Here is a 12,130-nt window from a genome sequence, read left to right as displayed (position 1 = left end):
GTAAGTGTGGGAGTAGTGCGGGGATGTGGTGTAGAGTTGCTGGGGGTTGTGGGCCGGTTCTGGAACATTTTCGGGCGTGTTGGGGGGTGCTGGCATGGTGGTGTGAGGTGAGGTGTCTGGTGGGGTTGCTGAAGAAGCATCAGGGTTCCACGGGAGTGGTGGGGGGCTGGAGGATGGTGAGGTGGGTGAGAAGGTCATGGAAGGTGAGGCGGAGGAGGAGGGAGTGAAATAGTAGTGGTATGAGTCAGAGGACGGTTCTCAGAAAGCAGGAGATGGCAGGGTGACGGGGCGGGGGGTGGAGTGTCTGCAGCCTGGGAGAGTGTTGTGGAGTGTTGTGTGGAAGAGTCGCACGTGATGGTTGCGATATGCGCAGGTGTTTCCGTGGTGTTGTATAGTGACCTGGTAGGGGTTGGGAACTTTGACTATTGTGTAGGGTCCCTTGAACTGTGGTGATATTTTATTCGGGACCGGCAGACGTGCTACCACTACTGGATCTCTGGGCTTGTAGGGGTTGGGTGTTGTGGTGTCTCGCTGGATATCTTTTTGCTGTTGTAGGTGGTGTAACTGCCGTTTGAGGTGATGGAGAGGGTCGGAGGTTTGGGGTGGGGAGGGGGGCTGGAAGTGGTGTCGTAGGGGTAGGAGGAGGGGAGCTTCTCCAAACACCTGTTCATGTGGGGTGATCCAGTCATCTCTCAGGCAGATGTTCATGCCCCATTGTATTATTTTGACATGCGCCGGCCAGTCTTCGTTGCCTGTTTCTTGTATCTGTGGTCGCACCTGGTTGAGAAGGGTACAATGGCTCCTCTCACATACTCCGTTTCCTTTGGGCCAATAGAGGGAGGAGTGAGAGATCTGGTAGCCAAACAGGGTGGCTAGTTCTCTCCAGACCTTGTCAATAAAATCTGGGACATTGTCTGAGAGTAGGACCTGAGGAATTCCAAAGTAGGGGAAGACGTGGCGGACTAGTGCTTTGGCTACGGCCATGGCGTGGTGTTCCTTGGTGAGGCAGGAGATGAGGAATTTCTGGTAGACGTAGACGAAAGTGATGATATATTTGTAGCCGGCTTTGGGTGGTAAGGGCCCTCCTTCATCGACCGATAGCAGTTGCCATGGCTTGTGGGCGGTGATTATTCCCGATGGCCCTGGTGTCCAGGTAATGTCTTTTCCCAGGGAGCAGGCTTGGCAGGCTTAAATGATTTTCTTTGCTAGGTTAGAGGGGCCGGTTGTCTAATAGATGTTGTTAAAAACTTGGAGGAGTTTTTTCGTGCTGAGGTGGATGCCGTTGTGGGAGTGGAGGTGGACCATGGTGTCGTGGGTGGTGTCAGGGTCTAGGACTATGTGTCTGTCCTGGGTGAACAGGTGGTCACAATGCCGGTAGAGTTTGGCAAATGTCTGTGGTGGTATCCAGGGTGGTAGTTCCTTTTTCTGCCATCGCTGAATAAGGTCGGGGATAGTGCGGATGGAGTTGATGGGGAGTCGTGACAAGGCATCTGCGTTGGTGTGCAATTTCCCGGGTCGGTAGATGATTTTGAAGTCAAATTCCTTCAGTGCCTCTCTCCATCTGATTAGTTGGGCATTGTTTGTGTTAGATTGACATAGCCACTGAAGGGACTGATGATCTGTGACAATCGTAATGTGAGTGCCTGATATTTATGCTCGGAAGTGTTCTAAGGCCCATATAATGCCCAGGCATTCACGTTTTGTAGCTGCATAGTTTTTTTCAGCTTGGTTGAGGGTGCGGCTGGCACAGGCAATGATATGTTCTCACCCGTCCTGTACTTGGGCTAGTACAGCACCTATGGCAACTAGGGATACGTCTGTGCATGGACGGAAAGGCTGCGTCTAGTCTGCAAAAGCGACAATTGGGGTGGTGATGAGCTTGGTCTTCAATGTGTTGAAGGCGGTGATTCAGGCCTCGGTCCAGAGGAAATGGTTCGCCTTTCTTGGTTAAATCGTGGAGGGGTTTATCGATGTTGGTGAAACCCTTCATGAAACGCAAATAGTAGGAGGTAAGTACAAGGAAAGGGCACACGTCATGGATGTCTTTGGGTAGGGGAAAGTCTGCAATGGCGTGCAGTTTGTCGGGGTTAGGAGAAATGCCCTCTGCCTAGATTATGTGACCCAGAAAGGAAACGGATCACTGAGCCAGGACGCACTTAGAGGGCTTGAGCTTGAGTCCTGATTGGCGTTTTTTTTTTTTTTTTTTTTAATGTGTCCGACTCTGGACATAGGCTTCACTGCCTGCTTCCAAGGCCCAGTAGTCCTCCCACATACCATACACCTCTACATGTCACCACTTCGGTGCTAACACCCACCATCCATATTGAATACATGCTGGGGCTGTCTCATACAGGACTAGTGTATTGGTACAGGATTTTTATGACATGTCAGCAGGTCTTGTGGTAGAGCAGTAAAGTCTGCATTTTTATTAAATTCAAATCCTTAAACTGTTCTCTGCCCCAGCAGTGATTTGAACCTGGGTCTGGTAGGACTGCAAGCCACCTCTCTACTGACTGAGCTACTTCTGGGGTGGGGGTGGGGCCATGGCTCCCTCCTAAGGGGGGTGTCTCGACAGGGGGGGTGATTTTCAATACATATATATATATATATATATATATATATATATATATATATATATATATATATATATATATAATGTTTCACCGCAAGGAAATATATATGTTGATTGGTCAATAGCTGACAAAATTCAAAAGCACTGTGAGTTACTGTAGTAACCAAACTAGACCTTATCTTTCTTCCACGTATCAGTACGTCTTACCCTAACCAAAAAAGGGGGCTCCGCCCCCCTGACCCCCCCGTTTCACCTCTCATTGCCAGGTGGGTCACCAAAGTTCATCTATTCGGCTGTCTTGGCTGATCGAGTGATCTAGGCGCTTTGGCCGTCCGATTTGGAGAAAAAGGGTAATATGCGGCTGGGACGCCTCACGCTTGTGTGATCACCAATTGTAGTGATTAGTATCTAGTATTTAATACTGTTTATCATCTGTGATCAGTCTGTCATGCAAATGTTGCGTGATCAATGTCTCTTTACATTCATTTTTACTTTTTTCTTTGTGTGTGTGCAACTTAAAACACACACACACACACACACACACACACACACACACACACACGCACACAGCACTCTCCTTCACTTCGGGAATAATGTAAAAATGGGGACATGGTTAGTAGCATCAGTTATTCAGGGCGATGCGTCTATTACTCACCCAAATCCTCGTGTGTTGGCGGGACGACTCAATCAACATTACCAGTGTCTAATTTGCAGCATTATACTCGCAGCTGTTGCATGACTGATTAGCCATTTACTTGCAAGGGTTGCATGATTGATTAGTCATTTCATTACATACCCACAATGTATCACAAAAGTACATTATGATGACTGCATCACCCAAGATAAAAGAGAGTAGTGTGCGGACCAACCTGTACATTTTAAGTGGCCTTACGTTAGCACGAGTTCCGCATCGTCTGTACTGTGTTCAGTTCTACTTGGTGTTCCTTATACTAATGTTTTCTGTACGGCTCATTGCCAGAGAATCTACAACAGTTGTTTCCGTTCTGAGGCTTCCTGGACAAATGCGACAGCAACTGTGGCTCCATCTATCCAATTACATCATTGTTTGAAGAAGAAACAAGTAAAGATCGGATCATTGCTCGAATTACCATGTTGGATATGAAATTTTAATCACTCGGGTGGCTAAGAAAAAAAAAAAAAAAAAAGGATGCGTGCATTGACATAACTGCACTCTCAACAAGTGTTAATTCATGTGCATGGTAGAGTATAAGTTACATTCTTACAACCGGTAATTCTCCATGGTTGGGTCGCTGTAATGGCGCAGCAGCCGTCTTATGCATAACATGAAACTCGCCACGCTGTTACGATTTGATGTTCAATTCCTTGGAAAACTGCTTGGCAAAGATAAGTAGACAATATTTAAAGATGCGCTCCCTTAGCATGTTTACTGATAACAGAGTTTGGACACAATCCTCAGCCAAAACTCCACCAAGACCTTCATCTAATTTGTTTATAGTAAAGGAATCGCTTCCAAAATTCAGGCACTATTTTGCACCGCCTCCTGGTTGGCTGTCTATGAGAAGGTTGACGAAGGAACAGTTCATCGAAAAAATTTGCTTCAGAGAAGTCATTCAGGAATTCTGTGACTAAGTAATAAATATTATCGTACTGCTGCCTTCCTGCCACGATGATTGATTTAGAGGGATAGGTAGATAAGGTATCATGTTTTAATCTTCTATATCTAATATTTCATCATCAGCAGCAGGTAATACTTCAACATTTGAGCCAAGAAAGAACCATAAGGTGTGTGTGGTCTGTATGTCTATATAACTCACCTGTAGTCGACTGGGTAGTTCAGAGGGAAGTTAGGAGACTCGATGGCAACCTGCTCTCCCACCGTCATGTTGGTGTTGGTGCCACAGGATAGGGGAGTGATCTTGGAGGCTCGACTCGAACCTGCTCCTGCCCAGCCCGCCACCGGACCCACGCACACCACCACCACCACCGCCACCACCAGGCACACCACCACCACCGCCACCACCAGGCACACCACCACCACCACCACCGCCACCACCAGGCACAGAGGCTGAACGGCTCTTATAGCGTCTAAGGAAAAGAAGTTCATCAAGGAAAATGTCCCAGAAGAAAACCCTGCTACAAGAGAGTTTTCCTAGAAGATCTATATATCTGTCTATCTATTGCCAGAAGCCTTAATCCCGTAAAGGGTGGCCACAAACAAATCGCCTTCATGTCGTCCTGTCCTTCGCTACTTCACAGCCCCTCTCCCAGCTCACCCCCTCCCCTCTCATATACCACCCCACTCCATCCCTCCATTTCATCCTTGGCCACCACCTCCTTCTACCCCCCTCCACCTCAGTCACATACACTCTCCTCGTCAGTCTCTCACTCTCCATCCTCTCAACATGGCCAAACCACCTCAAGCCTAGAGATATTGCGTGAAAGAAAAATAACCAATAAGTAATGGCGATGAAAGAAAAACAGGTTGCAAGAAAAACTGTTTAGAAGAAAAACTGACTTTACTGGAAGAAAAAAGCGCCAGAAAGAAAGCAGATTAGGAGAAACCAAATCCTGCAAGATTACTGCCCAAGATGAAAACTATCCTAGAGGAAAATCTATCTATCTATCTATAGCCCGACGCCCTTATCCCGCAAAGGGTGGCCGCAGACAAAAGGCCTCCAAGTCGCTCTGTCCCCCGCCATTTCACTGCCCTGCTCCCAGCTCACTCCCCCCTCCCTCATATACCTCTCAACTCCATCCCTCCACCTCATCCTCGGTCAACAACAACAAAAAATCGAAGAAAATGTTTATCGTCAAGAATAAACACTGTCATGAAAGAAATCGTCCAGGGAGAAAACTGAAGCGGAAAAAAATTGCTGAGGGGAAAGCTGTGATTAGAGAAGACTGTCCTGGAAGAAAATAGGTCTTGAATAAATAATCTTGTTGGAGAACAGTTATGGACGCACATATCCCTGAAACAAAACTCATCGTAAAAACACAAAAGTGCAAACAGAAGCTAGTCCAGAGTGGGGAAAAATGATATGCAAGAAAACTGCCCTTTTGGAACCCAGTCGTGTTGAAAAAGAGGCTGGAGAAAAGGAGTCCAGGAAATAAGGTACATTGTGAGTAACGTGTCCCTGAGAGAGAACTGTCGTGTAGAGAAAAGTGTTGGGGAGAGAAAGGGGCCGAGAGGAAAATGTCCTGGGAAAAAAATAATGTTTGAGAGAAAATAACAGAAAAGAAAGTTTCATACAGAGAAAAGCATCTTAGACAGAATCGTCACCGAGAGAAAGAAAAACTAAGGATACCTCTGATAGCCGCACCCACACTAACCGTATCCATCACCTTCCCGCCAGCACATCCCAAAAGTCTCCTTTGTATCGAACACATCCCTCAGACACACCCCAGATGTACAATCAGCATCAAAAATCCTTCACCTCTCCTACTTTTTCATCCATGGTCTACGAAAATTACTGTGGTGAATCCATAGCAACGACACTATCATGATTTTACTCTAACTTGGCCCAGATTTTTTTTCTTTTGTAGCTTATTTCATGTAGGTCAGTTGCAGGGCATTTCGTTGCTAATGTATTATCATACCTCAGCATTCAAGACGGAGAGGTGGAAAATTTTGGCCAAGTTAGAGTAAATTAGGGTAGATTATTTATTTATCTATTTGTTTTCCCTTCCCCTGTTCTTTCATAACAAAAAAAAAAAAAAAAAATAGTATATTAACACTGATCTGTGGCTAAATATAATGGTCAGTGTAGGTTGCTGTGGACGTTAACTTAATCATTTTAAAAGCCCGTGGAGAGAAAAGCAGGGGAAATGACAGAACTTTTGATGCCGACTATACACCCAGATGCAGGTTTATAAAGCTCTTTGGTTGACACTTGCCTGATTATTCCTTCAAGATATAAGTTTATAAAGCTTTATGGTTGTAACTTACCAGATTATTCCTTCAAGATGCAAGTTTATAAAGCTCTGTGGTTGACACTTGCCTAATTATTCCTCCAAGATGCACGTTTATATAGCTTTATGGTTGCAACATGCCTGAATATTCCCCTCAAGAAGATACACCAAGAGACGCAGGGAAACCCGTTGCATTTGGCTGCCACTATGAATGCAGCAAAAATGAGGAGAAAAGAGTCTTGCAGGGGAAAAAAATATTGAGAGAATATCGTCACTGCGAGAAGGGCGTCGTGGTAAGATAATTATCGTACAAAATTATCCAGGAGAGAAACGTGGCGGGGAGAAAGTTGTCATGGAGACAAACCTGTCCTGGAAAGAAAAATTTTCGAGAGAGAAAGAGAGAGAGGGGGGGAGGGGAAACAGACTAGAAAAAAAATCAACCCTGGAAAAGAGTTACAATACCTGGGTATAAAATATCCATAAATACATGAGGGAGCGGTGCTTCGAGTGAAGGGAGGAAGAATGAGGAATATCTGTCTATCTGTGTATTTATCTATCAATCTATTTATTTATCTATCTTTCTACTTACCGATCTATGAACACTGACGAGCCACAAGCAGAAATAAACTTCTACAAAAAGATAAGACGTAAAATAATGCTGATTAACTACACAAGGGTCACTTAGACGGATGATTAATATTATTAAGTCCCACTCATTTACCGGACCACGACGCACAAGAGCTGAACAATCTCTCTGTCTGTAGTACTTACTTCTGACGAGACTGTGGTGCCTGATACTTACTAGTCGAGAGAGAAGAGGTGAGTGTGTGTATGAGGTGGCGTAGGCAGGCGTTGTGGATATGTATCAGGCAGAGTCCTCCCATGCTCTCTCTCATCCCCCCCTTCCTTCCTCCGCTTTGCTTACCTTCCTCTCCCTCTCTCTACTCATACTTCTGACCATTTCCACACTATCCACAATCTCTCTCTCTCTCTCTCTCTCTCTCTCTCTCTCTCTCTCTCTCTCTCTCTTAGTAATGTCCCAAATGGTAACCAATCCAATCATTACCAATTGCTTCTTTACGAGCGGCATTGTAAAAAGAATGAAGAAACACGTGAAATATATTGCCAATAAGCACCACAACATATATACTCAAGAATTAATAGATCATCATGTAAAAACCACCGTGGGTACATACACATTACTCGAACAGTGTTTTTGGCATCACATGTTATTGTCAAAACGAACTTCATCCAAACAGGTGCAATGAACCTTCCAGTCATCGTCAGTGCTCCCCTTCAGGGCACCTTTCCAACAGTACTTATTCTGATATATGCGAAGGGTTGATGTGTTCTTCTCTGTGTGAGATGAAATCGTTGGTCAAACCTCTCACTCTAATATTACTTTGAAATACTCTGGTGCTTATCCTCCATTTCCTCTCCCTCTATGTTCTTCATGCCTAATAACATAATTTCCTCAAAAGATGAGCACCTGATGGCAAAAGTTCGTGTGCTCTGAGTAACGGGACAATAGTGCCCAACACGCCTAACAGATGGCGCCACCGCATGTAAATCACCTCTCGCCCACGTCTCCTGTATCATTCATTCCCCAGTATTCACACCTTCTCTTCCCCTCTCACCCCCTTTCTCCCTTTCACAGTTTAACCCTCCTCACCCCCTCACGTCCGCCTCTCCTCCTTTCTGTCATCCTCCATCCTTCTCTCTCACTTCTACATTCCTCCTCCTCATCCACTCATAGTACCGTCTTCCCCTCTCTCTCCTTTCCCCCTCCCACCCTCTCACTCCCTCCCTTCTTTTCACTCCATCTCCCCATTCAACCCCTCCCACTCACCCTCACTCTCCACCCTCTGACTCAACTTCCACGGAGTCCATTGGTGGCGAGAGACTGACATGGTAAATACGCCAGGAAAATATGAAATGAATGATCTTAATTTACGAGACGAAGTGAGACTGCCAGTATATCAACTATAGCCAACTCGATCTCACCTGAAAAGAGAACCTTAAGCTTCTGAATGCTGGCAGGTGATAGGCTGTCCGAGTGGATCCATTAGCAACGATGTATTTTATTTATTTTTTTTATTATAAAGGGTACATTAACCATTTGACTATAAGATTGCTTGGATAAAATATATATGAAGTTATATGCATCGACTAATTTAAAAACGAGACCTTACAAAGTGCATCAGGTGGCCTGATAATTGTGAAATTTTCAGTTCTGCCAAATCAAGACTTTCTAACTTTTAAGTTTTTTATTTTTTCCTTCGTGTTCAGGCAAGTTCAGGTAAGTTATACTGGTAGACACGGGGTGTTGGGGAGCAGGCTGCAGGTGGGAATAGCAACCACTCAAGAAAGGCGGGAAGTGGTATGTCGTACTTGATTGCAGGTGAATTTTCAAGATAACCAGAGACCGTTCTGCTATTCTGTCAGCTTACGTAATGGATTTTACTGTTACAGTAGTTTACATTATGCTTTTCATAGGTAAGTTTTCTGCCTAAAAGTTTCGAATATATACAGTTACAACAGCTGCGACAATATATGGGATGCGGGATATTTAAATGTGGCGGGTGACAGCCTCGTCTTCACTCGTATCTACGTCATTCATCTAAATTTAGGGAATATGTCACATTTCATTGGGATCCTGATATCTTACTAGATTAGATTTTACATAATGTCGCTGTACTGACGTATAATTTACCTTAATTTGCCTGAACACTGGAAAAAATCAAGGAACTCCTAAAAGTTTGTGAGAAAGTGTTGGTTTTGCAGAACTGAAAACTTCACGCATATCTAGGCCATCTGATAAACTTTGTAAGGCCTAGGGTTTTAACCTATGCATATATATATATATATATATATATATATATATATATATTACTAATGAATGCTCCCGGACAACCAATTAGCTGCCAGCCTTCAATAGCATGAGGCTCATCTCTTCTCTGATGCAAATGAATAGCCTATAACCATCGCCTCCAACTTTCCCCCCCCCCCTCCTCCCTTTCCACCCACCACATCCCGTGGATTTCGCCACCAGAGGGCCGGACTTAAACAAATCATTGCTGTGTGCGGCTCATATTTCTGTTTTTTCTGCTTGGCCATGCCTTCCAATATCCGTCTGTCGTTGCAGGGAGCAACATAAAGATCAAGTGCTTACTTCACCGTTGGTTGTGTTTTTCTGGTGTTTGGACTTAGCCTGTAGTTTGGGGAGAAAATTCAGTACGGCAGACGGGGCCCCCCTGGCCGGGTTTACTCATTTCTGAGCATGCGCAGTACGACCTGTGTGACGTCATGGACGAGTCACTCCATTTCCCTTGCTACCATTGGTCTGTTCTGTCGTGCTGGTGAAGCTGACGACCCGCTCACCCTGCTACCTGCCTCGGTGTGCAGCATGGAGTACTTGGGCCCTGCCACCCTCGAGGACCTTGAAGGTGACCTGGCGCTGAGTGATGAGGATGAAATGACTCAGAGTGACTGGCCACAGCTACCACAAAATAGTATCAATGTCTCGCTACCTGGGGCAGTAGCTACAGAAACCAGCACTATCTGTACCGCACGTCACCTCGTCAGCCAGACATCTTCCTCTGCCAAGTGCCCCGTGCTTAACACCTCGTACAGCATCAGTGAGCCTTCATCCCCTACTACCAAAGCCTCCAAGCGGCAGGAGACTTCTGATCCTCTGCAGAGGGCAACCGCCCTTGGATCCGACACTCCTCGCCTCGTGCAACTTGATCAATCCCCCCCAAGTTTCGCCATTGCTTCCTGCCTCTATGCCTCCGGGGTTCATGCCCAGGGCTGACTACATCAAGCTTCTATTCAAAGACAACCCAACTGTGGACATCAAACTTCGATGGTTGTCTGAGGTCAACCATGCTTTTCACCTTGACCGCACCCAAGTGGAGGTCAAGATGTTTGCAATCACTTCCCGTTTTGTCTACTTCTCCAGACGTCGCAGGGACATTTGTAGATGGAGTAACTAAAGGTGAGTTCCTATCCCTTTCTTTGGAAATTCAAGACTCACCTGAGAGGCCCCACAAGTTTCCTGCTTACCTCCTTACACGTTATCCTGTCTGCATTGATCCCAACTTGGCCAAGGAGCTGCCAGAGATCTACTCAGCCCGACGTTTCTGCCAGAATAGCATTCCTATCGACCAGCTGGTAGTCACCTGGAATCTTCCTCACCTGCCACCACCAATTGTCACTTTCAGCTTCCCTGCCTCCCATCTTGTGAGTTTCGCAAGATGAAGGACGAGCAACCATGATGCTTTCGATGCTGGGGCATTGGTCACATCTCCCGGTATTGTTCTGCGCCAGAACGGTTTGCATGGTGCTCTGGTCAACACAACTCTCGGACTTGTCCACACCGACCCCCTTCACCTGCTTCTGATACAGCCTCGATGCAACCCAACCCTCCACCTCCAGATACCTTGCACTGGAAATGTCCCCGATGTTATCAAGAAGGGGTTAACGTTTGGCATGGCTGCACTAGATGCCGGGCTAACCCTGTCCCCGCTGCCACTTCCCCTGTCTCCACTGTTGGTTTGGACTCAGCTGCAGTCACTGAACATTGCGATGCTGTTACCACTCTCAGGACTCGGATTAGCTCACTTGTGGCACGATTTGATGCAATAGAAGCCCGCATTGATGGCTTGGTTAGCAAGTAAGCCACACTTGAGACAACATTAAATTCACTGGTTGAATCACAAGTCATCATTACGACTGTCACCACCCTTATGGAGAAGCTGGACTCCATTGTCACTCCCCATTGGACGACTGAATGCTCCCCCCAGGGAGTCTTCCCCTCGTGGCACACTGCGTAGCACTTCTCATGCCACCAACACTTCCTCATCTGGCCCTCGCAAACGTCACGACAAATTTCGGTAACATGGCACAACTGCATGTCATCTTTTGGAACGCCTGTGGTATTACTAACCAGTCTAAACTTACTGCACTCAAAAGATATGTATACAGTCGCCACCTGGATATCATTTTCATTCAGGAATCCTTTGTTGGTAGAGGCTCCCACTCACAGTGGTTATGTTTCTTATGTCCATCGAGTTAGGAATGGACTTGTCTTGTATGTTCACTCTTCCATCCAGCACCGTTTCCTCCAAAGCTCTGTAAACGATGAGACAACCTTCCAGCTTCTTGACGTCACCATTGGAAGCAGCACAATTCGGTTGTGCAACGTGTACTCTGTGCCAGGCAGGTTGAATACAGCTGCTCTGCCAGCTCCCACCGTCCATGACATGATATACATGGGGATTATAATGCCCGACACCCTGCTTTGGGGGACCTTTCTGCCACCGTTAACCATAACAGGACTAAACTTCTTGAGTACTGTATATTCGTTCAGCTCACTCGTTGGGACACCGGTGGGGCCATACACTCTCAAGGAGGCACACTAGATCATATCCTTACATCTGGTCTCGTGGCATCCCAGGTCAGGTGTTCATCTATCCCTGCACTCTTCTCTGATCACATTGCTCTCAGCCTTCATTATTCCCTCCCAGCAACACCTTCTCCTATACGCAGATGCACTCGCATTGCAATGCCACCCAAGTACTGCCCTACATCTCCTATATGACCAACCTTCCTCCCAAGTTCGACCATCATTGTCCCGAAAAGTTGTATTCATCACGTGTCAGCTCC

At 46.1% G+C, this 12,130-nt stretch overlaps 1 protein-coding gene across 1 annotated transcript; it reads right to left on the bottom strand.

Annotated features, from left to right (window-relative positions):
• Positions 1-258: 258 nt before the first annotated feature.
• Positions 259-984, bottom strand: LOC145395465 (uncharacterized). The gene has a single exon (XM_080269068.1). The coding sequence runs from the start codon at positions 982-984 to the stop codon at positions 259-261; it is 726 nt and encodes a 241-aa protein (XP_080125194.1).
• Positions 985-12,130: the final 11,146 nt, after the last annotated feature.

Source organism: Coenobita brevimanus, chromosome 31 (genome assembly GCF_032717465.1).
Source record: "Coenobita brevimanus isolate Jiangsu-jjx chromosome 31, ASM3271746v2, whole genome shotgun sequence".
Lineage (NCBI taxonomy): Eukaryota > Metazoa > Arthropoda > Malacostraca > Decapoda > Coenobitidae > Coenobita > Coenobita brevimanus.
This window is presented reverse-complemented; position numbering and strand designations above follow the sequence as displayed.